Source organism: Phyllobates terribilis, unplaced genomic scaffold (assembly GCF_046119375.1).
Source record: "Phyllobates terribilis strain yellow unplaced genomic scaffold, ASM4611937v1 Scaffold_183__1_contigs__length_3771566, whole genome shotgun sequence".
NCBI classification, from domain to species: Eukaryota; Metazoa; Chordata; class Amphibia; order Anura; family Dendrobatidae; genus Phyllobates; species Phyllobates terribilis.
In genome coordinates, this window is record NW_027362943.1 from 1,462,456 (window position 1) to 1,481,635 (window position 19,180).

General features: G+C 43.1%; 2 protein-coding genes across 2 annotated transcripts in view; both read left to right on the plus strand.

Moving 5' to 3' along the window:
• Window positions 1–3,988: 3,988 nt before the first annotated feature.
• Window positions 3,989–10,557, plus strand: LOC141212729 (uncharacterized). The gene is made up of 4 exons (XM_073665036.1): window positions 3,989–4,004; window positions 4,740–4,837; window positions 5,034–5,124; window positions 7,487–10,557. Exons 1-4 carry the CDS (start codon window positions 3,989–3,991, stop codon window positions 8,509–8,511), a joined length of 1,230 nt encoding a protein of 409 aa, XP_073521137.1. The 3' UTR covers window positions 8,512–10,557.
• A 2,946-nt stretch (window positions 10,558–13,503) lies between these two features.
• Window positions 13,504–19,180, plus strand: part of LOC141212730 (uncharacterized) — a 54,622-nt gene continuing 48,945 nt past the window's right edge. Inside the window, exons 1-2 of the mRNA XM_073665037.1 lie at window positions 13,504–13,634; window positions 13,818–13,887. Of these exons, the coding sequence (XP_073521138.1) occupies window positions 13,504–13,634; window positions 13,818–13,887 (201 nt within the window). The remainder of the gene's footprint in view (window positions 13,635–13,817; window positions 13,888–19,180) is intronic.

Below are 19,180 nucleotides of genomic sequence, written 5' to 3' on the forward strand. Positions count from 1 at the left end.
GACTGCATGGCATAGGGAGCTGCTGCTCTCTATGCCATGCAGCCGATCAGGCTGCAAAAAGTGAAAATCCCATAGTGGGACAATGTGTAAAAGTAATAAAAATGTCAGAAAAAAATAAATAAAAAATATATATATATATATATTGTACCCATAAGAAAATAATCTTATGAAAAAAAAAATAAACCAATAAAAGTACACATATTTGGTATCGCCGCGTCCGGAACGACCTGACCTATAAAACTGTCCTGCTAGTTAACCCTTTTAGTGAACACGATAAAAAAAAAGCAAAAAAACGAAACATAAAACCATGCTTTATCATCATACCGCCAAACAAAAAATGGAATAAAACGTGATCAAAAAGACAAATGTAAATGACTGTCGGCCGAAATATGGAAAAATTATAGCTCTCAAAATATGGCGATGTAAAAACTAGTCTGCAAAAAAATGTGTCTTTTAAGTGTGTGACAGCTGTCAATCATAAAAACCCGTTATGAATCTGGCATCACTGTAATTGCACCGACCCGAATAATAAAGTCGTCTAATCACTTATACCGCACGAGGAACGGTGTAAAAAATAAACTTTAGGGTTAGGGTTGTGCTAGGGTTAGGGTTGGGGTTGGGCTAGGGTTAGGCTAGAGTTAGGGTTGGGCTAAGGTTAGGGTTAGGGTTGGGGCTGGGATTTTTTCAGAAGTAGAAAAAAAAAATGACGATAAGGTGACTAATGTTGAACGCAAGTGCTCGCTACTTGAGTTTGCATCGGGTGCTCGGGTGACATGCTCGAGTCTCCGTCCCAAATGTTTTGCAGCTGTTATACAGCCAAAAAAACCTTGCGGGGATTGCCATGCACCAGCGATCCCCGCATGTTTTTTTTTTGGTGTCTAATAACCGTGAAGCATGCGGGGCGGGGACACGAGCATGTCACTCGAGCACCCGCGATACATGGTGCATATCTGAGCACCCGATGCAAACTCAAATAGCGAGCACTTGCACTCAAGACTAATGACAACTTATTAATATGATGACCTAATGTTATCAAATTCTGTGTCGTACCTCTGGGTTCAAAATGTTCACTATACCCCTTGATAAAATCCTTGAGGTGTGTAGTTTCCAAAATGGGGTCACTTGTGGGGGGTTTCCACTACTTAGGCACATCAGGGGCTCTCCAAACGCAACATGGCATCCGCCCTCGATTCCAGACAATTTTGCATTCAAAAAGTCACACAGTGCTCCTTCCCTTCTGAACTCTGCCGTGCGCCCAAACACTGTATTTTCCCCACATATGGGGTATTGGCTTACTCAGGAAAAATTGCACAACAGTTTTTGGGTTCCATTTTCCCCTCTTACCCTTGTGAAAATAAAAAAATTGGGGCTAAAACATAATTTTTGTGGTAAAAGTTAGATTTTTTTATTTTCACGGCTCCATGTTATAAACTTCTGTAAAACACTTTGGGGTTCAGGATGCTCACCACACATCTAGATAAGTTCCCTGAGGGGTCTAGTTTCCAAAATGGTGTCACTTGTGGGGGGTTTCCACTGTTTAGGCACATCAGGGGCTGTCCAAACACAACATGGTGTCTGCTAATTATTCAAGCAAATTTTACATTCAAAAAGTCAAATAGCGCTCCTTCCCTTCTGAACCCTGCCGCGCGCCCAAACAGTGGTTTTCCCGCACATATGGAGTATCGGCTTACTCAGGAGAAATTGCACAACAAATTGCATAGTGCAATTTCTCTTACCCTTATGAAAATGCAAAATTGGGAGCTGAAAAACATTTTTGCTGAAAAAATGTGAACATTTTATTTTTACGGTTCAATGTTATAAACTTCTGTGAAGCACCTGGGTGTTCAAGTTGCTCACCACACATCTAGATAGGTTCCCTAAGGGGTATAGTTTCCAAAATGGGTTCACTTGTGGGGGGTTTCCACTGTTTAGGCACATCAGGAGCTCTCCAAACGTAACATGGCGTCCGCTAATTATTCAAGCAAATTTTACATTCAAAAAGTCAAATGGCGCTCCTTCCCTTCCGAGCCCTGCTGTGTTCTCAAACAGTGTTTTTTCCTCACTTATGGGGTATCTGCGTGCTCAGAGGAAATTTCACCACAAATTTTGGGGTCCATTTTTTTCTGTTACCCCTGCGAAAACAAAAAAATTTGGGTCTAAAGTAACATTTTTGTGAAAAAAGTTAAATGTTAATTTTTTTCTTCCACATTCCAAAAATTCCTGTGAAGAACCTGAAGGGTTTTTAAACTTCTTGAATGTGGTTTTGAGCACCTTGAGGGGTGCAGTTTTTAGAATGGTGTCACTCTTGGGTATTTTCTGTCATAAAAGCCCTTCAAAGTCACTTCAAATGTGATGTGGTCCCTAAAAAAAATGGTTTTGTAAATTTTGTTGTAAAAATGAGAAATCGCTGGTCAACTTTTAACCCTTATAGCTCCTTACTAGAAAAAAATTTTGGTTCCAAAATTGCGCTGATGTAAAGTAGACATGTGGGAAATTTTATTTATTAACTATTTTGTGTAACATATCTCTCTGATTTAAGGGCATAAAAATTAAAATTTTGAAAACTAGTTAGGTGAGTGGTGGCAGCTGGAGAAAGGGACTGAAGGAGATGTGAAGGAATAGGGTCACTGGTGCAGGTGGTAGAGCGAGAGGAAGCAAGGAGCCTTGTCACTTCTTCTTCCGTTACTGTTTCGAAGTCAGAAAATGAGCAAGATACAATGTGGGAGGGAGGAGCATGCATAACATGTGGGGATTGAGAAAAAAATTTCCTGTCGGATATGGTCAATTTTTTCTTTGAAATAATTGGCGAGATCGTCAGTGCTGAGGTCGGTGGTTGGGGCCTGTGCTTATTGATTAAGGAGAGAGTGAAAAGTGTCAAACAGGTGTTTAGGATTATTGGACCATGAGATGATTAGGTTGTCAAAGTAGGTTTGTTTGGATAGGTGAAGGGCGGCTTTATAGGTTTTAAGCATAAATTTATAATGGAGGAAATCTTCGGCCAGACAAGATTTTGTCCACAGCCGTTCGGCACACCTGGAGCACCACTGGAAAAAATGTGCTTGCAGCGTGTTCCAGGGTTGTCGCCGTCTGTGCCGAGTTGTTCTCTGTGTAGGAGGTGTGCCTTCATCCAGGGCGCATTGCAATGTTTCGTTATAATGCTTCAGTGCAGAGTCAGGGCATGAGAGGGAGGAGATTGGGGCCAATGATCATTGCAACGTTTTCATAAATTTCTGGGTGTTAATGGCATGTATATTTCTATAAGTGTGGAAAGTAGGGGTGTCTTGAGCAGGGTGACAGTTCTTGACAGAGAATGGGAGAAGGTTGTGATCAGAGAGTGGAAGAGGAGAGTTAGTAATGTCATGTATTGAACAGAGCTGTGCGAAGATCAGGTCAAAGAGTATTTCCATCTTTATGTGTAGGAGAATTAGTAAGCTGTGAAAGGCCGAAGGAGGAAGTTAGCGATAAAAGATGAGCGGCAGATAGGGAGAGGGAATCGCTAATTGGGATGTTAAAGTCTCCCATGATGGGGGTGGGGATGTCATAGGATAGAAAGTTTGGAAGTTAAGTGGCAAAGTGATCCACAAACTGACGGGAGGGGGCCGGAGGGCGATACACAACCGCCACTGGCAGGGAGAAGGGCCGGTAGAGTCTGACTGTGTGGACCTCAAAAGAAGGGATGAAAAGTGAGGGTACTGGGGGATAACCTGAAAAGTACATTTTGTTTAAAGAAGCAGACCAACACCAATTATTACCAGTTGCCTTTCCTGTATGTACTGATCAAGAAGGATTGTAATGGGACCATAGGGACACTCATCTACCATAAACCTTCAAGCACTAATAAACTATTGAAGTGGGATAACCCCCACCCCCACCCCCATCCCCATAAAAAGAGGAAAACCCAAGGGCCAAATTTTACGGTTGAGAAGGTACTGCTAGAATGTCACAGATTTTAATATACAGGCAATAGACCTGAACACCAGATTAAGGGATGAAGGGTACTCATGGTACAGTTTAGATTCCGCATCATCGTTTGCAGAAAAATGGTCTTATCCATCAGCTTATCTTTTTCTCATTCAGATCTAAAATACCGGATCCTCTCAGTGAAAGTCATCTATATAAGAACATTTTCCTGATTTATCCAGGAAAATGATGGACAAGATGGTGGAGAGGATATTACACCTCACCCTAGAGATCCTTTTCCGGCTTACTGGAGAGGTGAGAGATTCTGATGATGTCACATTACATCATTCTTATCTATGGGAATAACAGATGGACAGAACTGGAGAGGTGAGGACTCTGGAAATGTCTGTAGTGAGATTTATTAATGTGTCTCTCCATAACCAGAGATTAATCACGAGGTCTCCACCTCACCCCCTGATACATGAGGACATCAATGACCAGAAGATCCTAGAACTCGCCTACAAGATGATTGAGCTGCTGACTGGAGAGGTGACACTGCTGGGAATGCTGGGAAATTATACAGTAATGATATGAAGGGATTGGCGGGATGACGGTATCATTGTATGTGTCAGGTTCCTATAAGGTGTCAGGATGTCGCTGTCTATTTCTCCATGGAGGAGTGGTAGTATTTAGAAGGACACAAAGATCTGTACAAGGACGTCATGATGGAGGTTCCCCAGCCCCTCACATCACCAGGTAATAGACAGGACTAAATGCACACGTCCTATAATAATCTGTATGTAAAGAATGAATTCAGTCCCTGTATGTGTTTCCTCCAGATCTATCCAGTAAGAGGACAACACCAGAGAGATGTCCCCGTCCTCTTCTTCCACAGGACTGTAAAGAAGAAGATCCCAATGTTCCTCAGGATCATCAGGTAGATGGAGAGAAGGTGTCATGAGATTTCCCCTATGATGTGTGGACGGCTGTAAAGGTCATGTCTTCAGTTCTGTTTTATCCACCATTATTATGTTTTATACTTGTGTAATGAGAACGGTGGAGATGACAGGATTAGAGCTGATCATAGATGGGACTTCTCCATCTGTCTGTGACTTTTACAATATTTGTTTCAGGGTGAAGATCTGACCCATATTAATACTACAGAGACATATGTGAGGGGTGATGAGCGGTGTAAAGAGGAGATTCCTACATATGACCACCCAGGTGAGTAGTAACCACTAAATGCAGAGAAGTCACAGATTCTTCTCAGTCCCCATCTGTGGCTGCTTTATCGGTTGTGTAGTCCGGCCATATCACAATCGTGTGATCACCATTTTGCCGCTAGACCACAACATTCTCCTCCGTCTGAAAATATTCAAATTTCTTTGTGTAATTGTGAAAGCCCTTTTCTATAGACCTTACAACCTGGAGGATCCACCAACCCCCTGGGATTAGGAGATGCTGACCGTTACCTGCTCAGATCTGCAAACTATAAAGACAAATGATCGCGTATGTAGAATGTGCTGACAAGTTAGAAAATCACTTGAAGAAAAATATTATGATGGGCCTGTAAGAGAAAGCGGAGGGTAATGATGCTGTTGGCTTCCTAGATCCCTGATATCTTATTGGATGAATCTACCTTCTCTCCCTTCTGTGCTGCTGAATGTGCCCATATGGTCCCTACAAGACCAGGTCCAGTCTTTCTGACCAAAGATCACTTTTATTATCGACATTAAATGTGCGGTGAGGGCCAAGTGTGAATTTCTGCACAATAACAACAGAGTTTCCCTTTATCCTGACTTTTCAATTTCTTTTAAAACCAACTAACTTCAAACAGGATTGTGATAAACTATACAGAAAACATTACACCTGCGCCATGATATATCTCTAAGCTGTGCGTGGCTGATGGCTGTAATATACATTTATTCACGCCTGCAGGAGATGTGTTGGCATGGCTCGAGCCCTGGTTTCATGGATTCACTCCACGTCATAAATTCCATTATGTTTTCAATCCTAAGGAATTCAGATCACTGCACAATCTCTCCTGAAATGGGGGCACTAATACTTTCTCTACTCTTCTGGTCAGGACTCATAGTTGCTCCAATGGTCCACCATAAATGAGTGCAAGTCCAGTTTAGTGTTGGATTTCTCCCTTCATACATACGTTGTTGTTGGGGATGTTACATGTTTTTATATTCTTTCTTTTTTTTACAAGTTCATTCTGTATGATAGTTTCATTGTGGTTGGATCAGCCGGCCTCACTTATGTGACTCTATAACTCCCTGGTCGTCTTTCAAAAAGATCTCCATTATCTCTTCCAAATGCCCGAGATCTAAATTTAAGACACCTCATCTCTGCAGTATTATATAAAAGTTCACTTTAAATGTCTAATATTTCTTCTTGACACTCATCTGACAGAAAATATTGTCCCTTACGATAGTTTAGATTGTAGTTACTCATTTTTCCCTGATGAAGACTGTTCAGTTTGATCATTTCAGTAGATGTTTTATTGTCTGTAGTCACAGTTTTTGACTTCGGTAATCCTCTGATTTAACCTCTTCCTGCAGCCAGTATTATGTTTCTAATCAGACCCATTTTTCAAATCTGACATGTGTCACTTTATGTGGTGATAACTTTGGAATTCTTCACAAAGGATAATAGAAAACAAATGGACCTTACAAATTATTTTCCAACTTCTCTTGAATCTGACAATCCCCTATATACGGTTGTACACTACTATCTGGGCACATGGCAGGTTAAGAAGGGAAGAAGCGCCATTAAGCTATTAGGAATGCAGATTTTGCTGGAATAGTTTGCAGACACAATGTATTGGGGGAGCTGGTCTTGGTCACCTGGAAGCTCAAAAGATTGTTACCACGAACAGGCTTGTCACTATCTACCTTTTTTACAGATTTCACAAATTACTTTGCTCATCGCCGTTTAACCCCTCTACATGGATCTGGACTTACACAGAGACCCCTAGGCTTGGGCCACGGTGTTACCTGCTGTTCTGTGGAGTGAGATGGGAAGAAGAACAGTCAGGTAGCCGGGTCAGAACCAGGAGGGCAGAGAAAATACAAAATCAGAAGACATAAGAGTAGTCAGTAAACGGGCCGGGGCCACAACAGGAAACAAATACACAAGCCGGGAGCTGAGCACAGATGACTGAACCAGAGGAGAACAAGGCTGGATCTGGCAGCTTCCGGCAATATGCTTCCAGCTTTAGTAGGGTGCGGTGCTCTCCAAATGGCTGAAGCAGGGAGCAGATTACTCCAGCTGGACAGCACGCACACCCATACTGCCAGACAGGATGGTACTACAGGTCCCAGGCTCCCTAATCTTAGTGGCTGGACAGAGCCTGCGCCTTTTACTCCATATTTGGGAGGCAGAATGAACAAACAGTTGAACACCACTCTCCACTGGTTCATCCTATGAGATTTTCTATTAGATGGTCATTGTCCTGGTGAATAAGTGAATTGTTTAATATAACTTGCCTTTTTTACAGTCAGTTTAAGTAGAAATGTTCAAATATATAAAATTCAAGGATTTTTTATTAAAAAATAATAATTGGTTTTCTTCTTGGCAGATGTCCGTACCAGGAGATCAGAGGGACAGCTGACACCTTCAATTTTCAAATCAGATAATTTTGAGATCTCACAGGATACAATTGAAATGAATGACATTACTCCAGATATACCATCATCCCTTCACAGCAGACCTCAATCATCTGATCCTATGAAACAGGTCCTGTCTTCTCATTCATTACCGACTACTAAGGAAAATCAAAGTCACAAAATAAGCATTAAAAAACAAACTGCTCCTAATGCAAAGAAGCCATTTTCACATTCAGGATATGGAAATAGTTTTCCTCTCAAAAAGTCTTTTCTTAAAAATCAAAAAATTCACACAGCAGAGAAAAGATTTTCTTGCTCCAAGTGTGGGAGATGTTTTAATCAGAAATCAAGTCTTGTTAGGCACCAGATAACTCACACAGGAGAGAAGCCATTTTCCTGTTCAGAATGTGGGAAATGTTTTACAGAGAAATCAACTCTTATCAAACATCAGAGAACTCACACAGGGGAGAAGCCTTTTCCATGTTCAGAATGTAGAAAATGTTTTAACCAAAAATCATATCTTAATATACATCAGAGAACTCACACAGTGGAGAAGCCATTTTCATGTGCAGAATCTGGGAAATGTTTTGCAAAGAAATCAAATCTTTTCCAACATCAGAGAACTCACACAGGGGAGAAGCCTTTTCCATGTTCAGAATGTGGAAAATGTTTTACAGAGAAATCAACTCTTATCAACCATCAGAGAACTCACACAGGAGAGAAGCCATTTTCATGTTCAGAATGTGGGAAATATTTTACTGTGAAATCAAATCTTATCAAACATCAGAAAACTCACACAGGGGAGAAGCCTTTTCCATGTTCAGAATGTGGAAAATGTTTTAACCAGAAATCTAGTTTTCTTAAGCACCAGAGAACCCACACGGGGGCAAAGGCTTTTTCATGTTCAGATTGTGGGAAATGTTTTGTACAGAAAGCGCATTTTGATAACCACCAGAGAACCCACACAGGGAAGAATGCCGCAGCTACGCCCAACTAGTCTCTGTACAGACAAGAAAGACCCTAGCTGCACAACTAGAAACGCCACCACAGACCTAACTCCCTAATAAGTCGTTGAGGAGTTTCTCATACCTCCTTAGGAATCAGAGGGGAGGCTGCAACACACTGTCAACAAGGGGAAAGGAAAGTATGAAGTAAAATACGAAGACCCTGAATGAGAAACAAAAACTCATTAATATAGGGCAAAGAAGGCAAGCTAAGGAGAACCAAAAATAAAAGGAACAAGTATAATCTCCCAGAAACCTAACATTGTTTGAATGAAAAGGTACTGGGAAGGAAAGCAAACTGACCGGGAGGATAGTTTCACCTTTGTGGTGAAACTTACAAAATTCATCCTCACCAACTGTATATGTAAAACCCGTCCATTTATAATGACCACGGACAAGATAAAGATTCCCAACTCACATCAGGACCACAAGATCCCAGGTACTTTCAGCTGCATCACAATGAACTTAATTATATGTTCCAAATGTCCAACTGGGGGTCTGTATGTAGGGGAGACAGGGCAAAAACTAAAAACAAGGATGAATTCTTATCGCCACACAAAAAAAGAAAAGAAAGAATAGACCTACTTGTGTCCACGCATATTTACGGCCACAACTGCTTATCCCTTTCCCATACTGATAGTTCTGCTTCACGTCACTTGTCTTATTTATTGCACTATTCCTGTGCCCTGTTGTGCATAAATATGTGACTCTTCAGATTTTTGTGTTATACTATATCTGATGAAGGACCTGAGTAGTCTCGAAAGCTTACTGACTAATGGCTAACTGAAAAGATGGTATCAACCACTGAGGACTTGCAAATTTTAATATTTTTCTCCATACAGCAATTTTAAGATCTCTCCACAGGTGTTCAATGGGATTTAGGTCCGGATTCATTGCTGGTCAGAACTGTCCAGAACTTTGTTTCCATCCATTTTCTGGGTGCTTCTTGAATTATGTTTGGGGTCATTGTCATGCTGAAAGACCCATGACCTAGGACGCAAACCCAGCTTTCTGACACTAGGCACTACATTGTGCCCCAAAATCCTTTGCTAATCTTCAGATTTCATGATGCCTTGCACAGTTAAGGTACCTAGTGCCAGAGGCAGCAAAACAACCCAAAACATCTTTGAAGGGCCACCATATTTGACTGTATGTGTTGTAAATTTATTGATTATGTTGCGCACCTTGGACAGAGGAACATCCGGATCTCTAAAGATGGACTTATAACCTTGAAATTATTGATATTTTTCAACAATTTTGGTTTTCAAGTCCTCAGACTCATGCGAAGATTGAATCAACTTCTCCCTTTTTTATCTGGTTTTAGTTGTGATTTTCATATTGCCCACACCTACTATTTGCGACAATTGTGTTTGAACAAGCTTCACATGATTGAAACAAAGTTGTTTACCCACAATTTTGGCAAGGTGTCAACAATTTTGTCCGACCTATTTTATGTGGTTTTGTGTGAAATTATGTTCAAGTTGCCTTTTTTTTCTGTGTTTTCTTGTGTTGTTCCAATACACACAAAGGAAATAAGCCTGTATAACAAAACATGTAATTGCAATAATTTTCTGGGAGAATTACTTCATTTTCTGGAACAATTTCAAGGGATCCAACACTTTTCACCATGACTTGTTTTTGTTGCCTTTTTAATTTGTTGCAGCATATCATCCTTTTCATGTTCAGCTACAGTGGTGGTCAAAAGTATTGGCACCCCTGCAATTCTGTCAGATAATACTCAGTTTCTTCCTGAAAATGATTGCAATCACATTCTTTGGTCTTATTATCTTCATTTAATTTGCTTGCAAGGAAAAAACACAAAAGAGAATGAAGCAAAAATGAAATCATTGATCATTTCACACAAAACTCCAAAAATGGGCCAGACAAAAGTATTGGCACCCTCAGCCTAATACTTGGTTGCACAACCTTTAGCTAAAATAACTGCGAACAACCGCTTCCGGTAACCATCAATGAGTTTCTTACAATGCTCTGCTGGAATTGTAGACCATTCTTCTTTGGCAAACTGCTCCAGGTCCCTGATATTTGAAGGGTGCCTTCTCCAAACTGCCATTTTGAGATCTCTCCACAGGTGTTCTATGGGATTCAGGTCTGGACTCATTGCTGGCCACCTTAGAAGTCTCCAGTGCTTTCTCTCCAACCATTTTATAGTGCTTTTGGAAGTGTGTTTTGGGTAATTGTCCTGCTAGAAGACCCATGACCTCTGAGGGAGACCCAGCTTTCTCACACTGGCCCCTACATTATGCTGCAAAATTTGTTGGTAGTCTGCAGACTTCATAATGCCATGCACATGGTCAAGCAGTCCAGTGCCAGAGGCAGCAAAGCAACCCCAAAACATCAGGGAACCTCCGCCATGTTTGACTGTAGGGACCGTGTTCTTTTCTTTGAATGCCTCTTTTTTTTTCCTTTACACTCTATGTTGATGCTTTTTCCCAAAAAGCTCGACTTTTGTCTCATCTGACCATAGAACATTCTTCCAAAACGTTTTAGGCTTTCTCAGGTAAGTTTTGGCAAACTCCAGCCTGGCTTTCTTATGTCTCGGGGTAAGAAGTGGGGTCTTCCTGGGTATCCTACCATACAGTCTCCCTTTTCATTCAGACGCCGACGGATAGTACGGGTTGACACTGTTGTACCCTCGGACTGCAGGGCAGCTTGAACTTGTTTGGATGTTAGTCGAGGTTCTTTATCCACCATCCGCACAATCTTGCGTTGAAATCTCTCGTCAATTTTTCTTTTCCATCCACATCTAGGGAGGTTAAATACTTGAAAGAAATACGACCATATCAACCCAAAATAATAATAAAATTTAACTTTTATTCATAAATAGTATAAAAAGTTACTTCATAATCAATATAGGGCACAGTACAAGAATACATAAAAACACATATCATGTATGATGACCATCTCATTGAAGTAACGATCCAGTCCACATGTAATAGGCTCCGAGGCACCACAGCAAAAAAGCATATATATAGTCCTTCATATAACAGACCAATAAAGAGGATTATCAAATGACCACAGTTCATAACCTATACTGTCAGGGTGCCATATACCTAGGCTAAGATATACCTTCATCATATCAAACGCCACATAAGGGACACTAGTAATAGCCACTATAGCACCATTATAATCGAGGTATAACAGCTAGAATGGTTCAGTTAATAGAGTTATGTTGACAGGGTGTATACCAAGCGAGTATAAAGATAGGTGAGTAAAAAACAAGTGCTGCGTTATGTAGGGGAGAATTACCTGGGCCACAAGCTGTGATGTCAGGGCACCCTCACGTGGACCGCTCGTCCACCCCAACGCACGTTTCGGCGTTTGCCTTCTTCAGGGGGTGTCAACTTCCTCTAGGGGCGTGTATATTTAAATGTTGTGTTGGCCAATCGAGTGAAGGGGGTGGACCCGCAGTAATGCGCGCAGCGTCCCCGCTACCAAGCAACCGGTGGCGCGGGCGTCATGCAAGGGATCACGTGATGGTCACATGGACCCAAGCGATACAGGTCCTTGCATAGAGACGCCAGGTGGCACGGGGTACTCAGAAAGCGGCGACGCTCGCGCGTAAGGTCCTTAAACCTCCCATAGTCAGGAACCATAGCAAGAGGTATAAGCTCAATTAAATGATATATATACTTCCACTACCACCACATAGATATATAGGTAGATCGTATAATAGAGACAGTATCCCAACCAAATGAATTAACAATATGGCAATCTGCATACAATATATCATCACATCAAGTAGTATATATAACAATATGACAAAATGCCTATACAGATCATGTTCAATCCCATATATATATAGAGAGAGGAATGTGGAAAAATCATATTGTCCTAGCATTAATATATAGTAGGTGGAATATCAAAAGATAACATCCTATATATCACCATGATTAAATCAAGGGGGACAATATCTAATGTAGGGGTAGCGAACTTCCCAGATATAACTTCCATTTAAACCAATTAACATATAAGGATCTTCAAACGCGAAAGGAAGATCCACAATATATATACACTGCAGTAGTCGTTCCCGGATGAAATAGATTATTCAGTATATTCTTATTCACATATTCATCCATATGATATCAGCCATAATGAAGAGACAACACGCCAGAGGAAGTAAACTGCAAACGGATGATGAAGAATACTAAAAATAATAATAAAAAAATGTTAAAATCATAAAAACCACAACAAAATATGTGACAGGGGAGAGATTAAAGAAAGGGAGCGAAGCTGAGATTCTCATTCAGTCCATTGGGATGTACAGTATTTAATCGCCAAATCCATCTAGATTCGAGCTGAGCCAAGCGTTGGCTCAGTTTACCTCCACGAATACCAACTCTTAACGCATCTATCCCACGAACCCTCAGGAGGGAGCTATCGCAGTCATGATGGAGTTTAAAATGTTTAGGTATAGTCCTGAGTGTGGAGGGATCCGCGCAGTCGATCGCCGCCAATATCCCCAATACATGTTCTCTTATTCTCACTTTGAGTTGGCGCGTTGTTAGGCCAACATAAATAAGCCCACAGGGGCAAGTAGCATAATAAATAACAAAGCGTGAGATACATGTAATGCGGCTCCTTATTTCATAGGTTTTCGTGCCAGCTGCATTGGAGAAAATATTGGTTCTATCCATATTGGGGCAAGCGACGCATCGACCGCACGGAAAACTACCACATTCAGGACCCGATGCACCAAAAATTGTAGACATGCCAGACACAGTTTGGTAGTGACTATGTACAAGATAGTCACGGAGATTCTTGGAGCGGCGTACAGTAATGGGTGAGCGATCAGGAAGGATTTTTGACAATACCGGATCTATCAGGAGGATGGGCCAAGCTTGAGTCAAGCATTTCCTCATCCGTCCGAATTGTCCATGGTAGTTTGTTATAAATCTAGGTTTGTCATTGATCTTAGGATTTCTTTGCAAATAAAGCAAATCGTACCTATTTGAATATTTAGCGCGATGGTACGCTCTTTTAACCACCCGTTTACTGTAGCCCCTCTCATAGAATCTCTTCTTCATGTCCTTGGACTGTCTAACAAAATCTTCATCACTGGAACAAAGTCTGCGGAGACCCAGAAATTGCCCAGTGGGTACAGATCGAACCATCCACGGGGGATGGGAGGACGATGCGTGGAGCAACATATTCTTGGAGGTATCCTTTCTATAGATGTTTGTTTGTATCAAATTATTATGATCCCTTGTAAGGGTAACATCAAGAAAGTTCACTGTGTCAATATCCCAATTGAAAGTAATATAGATATTCATCTCATTAGTGTTGAGGAGTTGCACAAATGTTTGCAAGTCCTCAACCGAACCCTGCCAGATCAGCAGGATATCGTCAATGTAGCGCGTCCAAAAAGGGACGCGATCCATTGACGCCCGCCGATCCGGCAGGGAGAGGCCCCTCTCCCACAGCCCCAGGAACAAATTAGCATAGGCCAGCGCAAAAGATGCACCCATTGCAGTACCCTGGAGCTGTAGGTAGAAGGACCCCTTAAAAGTGAAAAAGTTGTGGGTAAGGGAAAATTCCAAGAGGCACATCACCAAGTCGACAATATCTCTCGGTAGATTAAAGCAGTGGTCCCCAACCTTTTTTGCACCAGGGACCGGCTTGAAGCAAGATCATTTTTCCATGGCCCAGCAAGGAGGGGGTGGGGTGGGCGGGGCTTTGGTCATATGGGGGCGGGGTAATGGAGGGATTTGGAGTTTAGTGCATACTTATCATATAGTGTAGACCAGGTCCCCGCCAGGAGCTATGCCAGGAGCCCCACATAATGTGCTGTGCCAGGAGCCGCATCACTGAGGCCCCATCACGCCCTGCAGCAGGACAGGGCAGCTGTCCTGACAGCTGCTGTTCAGCTGCATTTACTTCATCCCAGGGGCGGACACAGACTGTAGTGGGCCCCTGTGCAAGAAATTTTTGGGGGCCCCCCCCGCCCTTCATAAGGCAACAAAGTTATGTAAACATAACCCCCCCATGTGCATCTCTCACCACCCCATGTGCAGCTCACCCCCGTGCATCTCTCATCCCCCTCCGTGCATCTCTCATCCCCCTCCGTGCATCTCTCATCCACCCCCCGTGCATCTCTCATCCCCTCCGTGCATCTCTCATCCCCCCCGTGCATCTCTCACCCCCCCGTGCATCTCTCATCCACCCCCCGTGCATCTCTCATCCCCCTCCGTGCATCTCTCATCCCCCCCGTGCATCTCTCACCCCCCCGTGCATCTCTCATCCACCCCCCGTGCATCTCTCACCCCCCCGTGCATCTCTCACCCCCCCGTGCATCTCTCATCCACCCCCCGTGCATCTCTCATCCCCCCCATGCATCTCTCACCCCCCCGTGCATCTCTCATCCCCCCCGTGCATCTCTCACCCCCCCGTGCATCTCTCACCCCCCCGTGCATCTCTCACCCCCCCGTGCATCTCTCACCCCCCCGTGCATCTCTCATCCACCCCCCGTGCATCTCTCATCCCCCCCGTGCATCTCTCACCCCCCCGTGCATCTCTCATCCACCCCCCGTGCATCTCTCACCCCCCCGTGCATCTCTCACCCCCCCGTGCATCTCTCACCCCCCCGTGCATCTCTCACCCCCCCGTGCATCTCTCATCCACCCCGTGCATCTCTCATCTCTCCCCTCCCTCCCATGTGCATCTCTCATCTCTCCCCTCCCCCCATGTGCATCTCTCATCTCTCCCCTCCCCCCATGTGCATCTCTCATCTCTCCCCTCCCCCCATGTGGATCTCTCATCTCTCCCCTCCCCCATGTGCATCTCATCTCTCCCCTCCCCCCCATGTGGATCTCTCATCTCTCCCCTCCCCCATGTGCATCTCTCCCCTCCCCCCCATGTGGATCTCTCATCTCTCCCCTCCCCCATGTGCATCTCTCATCTCTCCCCTCCCCCCATGTGCATCTCCCATTCCCCCCACTCCTAGTTAATTGTATTTAAAAAAAAATAAAACTTGTTATACTTACCCCCATGCGATCCCTGCAGAATCCTGGCGCTCGTCCAAATCGCTGACACCAGGTTCTCCTGACTTCCGGCCATGTGACGGCGCCGTCACATGACCGGAAGTCAGGGGAATCATGAAGGTGCTGCCGCAGCAGCGCAGCGCTAAGATGTCCCGGACCCGGCGCTTAGCATGCGGCCGGGGGCCCCATGAGGAGAGAGACGCACAAGAGGGGGGCTCCGAGGGGGCTCCTACCGGCCGGGCCCCATACTGGAGTCAGGGCAGTCATGCCCTGATGGCGGCCCTGCTGGAGGCTGGAGGGGCCCCCTCTCCCCGCGGACCGGCTGAAAAACCCCAACGGCCCGGTCCTGGTCCGCGGACCGGCGGTTGGGGACCTCTGGATTAGAGGTATTGAGGAAAAAAGCGCAAGCTCTTAGACCATCCACATGCTTGATATTAGTATAAAGTGATTCCACATCACCCGTCACAAGAATCATTTCTGGGTCCAAATACAATCCATCAACTTTCTTAAGTAGATCACATGTATCTAAAAGAAATTCTTTATTGGTCTGTTATATGAAGGACTATATATATGCTTTTTTGCTGTGGTGCCTCGGACCCTATTACATGTGGACTGGATCGTCCCTTCAGTGAGATGGTCATCATACATGATATGTGTTTTTCTGTATTCTTGTACTGTGCCCTATATTGATTATGAAGTAACTTTTTATACTATTTATGAATAAAAGTTAAATTTTATTATTATTTTGGGTTGATATGGTCGTATTTATTTCTTCAAGTATTTATCTATGTCGAACGACTTAACCTATATTCCTACCATTAGGTGCTAGCCATTGAGCAGTATATATATTATCTTTAATATGCACCAATTGAGAAACTTATATTGGATCTAGGGAGGTTAGCCACAGTGCCATGGGCTTTAAACTTCTTGATGACACTGCGCTTGGAAGACACAGGAACATTCAGGTCTTTGGAGATGGACTGACTTGTAGCGTTGAGATTGCTCATGCTTCCTCACAATTTGGTTTCTCAAGTCCTCAGACAGTTCTTTGGTCTTCTTTCTTTTCTCCATGCTCAATGTGGTACACACAAGGACACAGGACAGACGTTGAGTCAACTTTAATCCATGTTAACTGGCTGCAAGTGTGATTTAGTTATTGCCAACACCTGTTAGGTGCCACAGGTAAGTTACAGGTGCTGTTAATTACATGAATTAGAGAAGCATCACATGATTTTTCAAACAGTGCCAATACTTTTGTCCACCCCCTTTTTTAGGTTTGGTGTGGAATTATATCCAATTTGGCTTTAGGACAATTCTTTTTGTGTTTTTTCATTGAAGACAAATTAAATGAAGATAATAATACCAAAGAATTTGTGATTTCAATCATTTTCAGGAAGAAACGGAGTATTATCTGACAGAATTGCAGGGGTGCCAATACTTTTGGCCACCACTGTATATTAGGAAGCTTGTAGCAAAGTCCAATTAGCAGCTTTCCATTATTGCCATTTCCATGTACATCTACCCATACTGGTTTTAAAATGCAGAGGGCCAAAATGAAAAACTTGGACAAAGTTGTGGACCAACCAGTATACAGAATAATGGGCCCCACATAGTCCTCCATACAGAATAATGGGCCCCACATAGTCCTGCATACAGTATGATTGGCCTCACATAACTTTCCATACAGTATAATGGGCCCCACATAACTTTCCATACAGTATAATGGGCCCCACATAACTTTCCATACAGTACAATGAGCCCCACATAGCTTTCCATACAGTATAATGGGCCTCACATAGTCCTCCATGCAAAATAATGGCCCCACATAGGTGTGGTGGTTCTGGTGTCGTGGGTCAAATATAATCACCAAGAGTTGGGCATGTGTGCAGTACATTGTCGAAGCTCCCCCCCATATCGTCATTGAGCTTGAGGTCTTAAGTTGGTTTTAACGAAAATACCCCTCTACCTATTTTTCTTTCCTATCCGTTTCAATGTAGTCTAACCCTCTGTTTGTCACCCAGTCATGGCTTTCACCCAGCCAGCTTTCTGTAATGCCCACCACGTCGTAATCTGTGGCTGACCTAAGAGACTCTGATTCATTCATTTTGTTTTCAAGACTTCTTGCATTTGCCTGCAGACATTTAATACTATTAACACATTTATTACTGCTACTCGTCTCCTTACTTTCCTTGAATGTCTCACTCTCTGTCTACTCTACCCCCTTATTTGCACAGCTACCTTCCCTCCCCCCAGATCCTAGGTTGAAAGCTCCTCCATCCATCTGACCATTTTTTCCCCCAGCACATCTGCATTCTCCCCATTGAGGTGCAGCCTGTCCCTATCGTAAAGCCTGTAGCCGACAGAGAAGTCAGCTCAGTTCTCCATGAACCTAAGCTCTTTCTTCCTGACAATTATCTCCTTAAGTTCCCGCTGACTTTTTAGTGACGTAGTGGAATCAGCAGTATTTCTGAAGACACCACCTGTACTTCAGCTTCTCTCCTAATTCCCTGTAATCATTTTTAAAGACCTTTCACCTCCCTCTAACTTTGTCATTGGTACCAATGTGTACAATGACTGCTAGGTTTTCCCCAGCCCCACCCAATAATCTGTCTATCTGATCGCCTGAAGATCCCCCTGTTAGGGGCACACAAAATGTGTGTGTTCTCGTCTTAAGTTGTCTGCCGCCAAACTGTATATAGGATCTATACGGTTGGAGAAATCACAAATGAAAACTGAGTAGTGTCTCAAATAGGCTTTTTATAGGAAATATCAAGGACCTTTCCACACATTACCTCATTGCCTTATCTCATAATTATGGCTGACATCTGTCGCTAATGGGTCATTATTTTAATATGTAAACAATTAAGTCAAGCTGACTCTCAATTAAATCAGTTAAGTCTGTCTTGCAAGTAAGGTTCAAAGGTCAATCAGTATAGTCACTTATCTTTTATTATTCTGTAATTTCCCTAAAAGAAATAAAGATCATTAGCAAGCTCTTATTATCAGATTAATATGTTAGTCAATAATCATTAGGGATTTTCCATAATTCCATGTTCCACGTAGTATGTGGATGTTTGATCATTATGAGGTTATTGGTGCAATGTGGTATGGGCAGGAGGAGGGCATTTTGGATTGTCTGCAATTCTTAATACATAAAAGTATGGAGTTCCATTTTCATATAACTTCCATAATCATACATATATTTATCTATAACACCCCAAATTAACTTAGGAATTATCTTAAGGACCATAATCTTTCCACTTGACGAGATAATGCAGACGATACCTGACCCACCTGGAACCAAGAATTCGCCTTACTTCATACTCCCAATACCCTTCCAAATCCACCTCAATTATGTCTTGAGGTCCCCTCAAATTTTTTTAACCGCTTCCTGACCGCCCACTGTACATAAACGTCGGCGATGCCTGGGCTCTGTGCAGCGCCGACGTTTATGAACGGTCGGCGGTCCCGCAGCCCTCAGGACCCCCAGGGTCCTGCAAGTGCTGCGGTTGCGGTTCAGAGCGACAGCTCTGACAGGGGACATCTTTGGGACCTGATTGGATCAGGTCCCAATGGTGTTAATTAACCCTTTGCTATCTTCTACAGTACAGACCAAAAGTTTGGACACACCTTCTCATTTAAAGATTTTTCTGTATTTTCATGA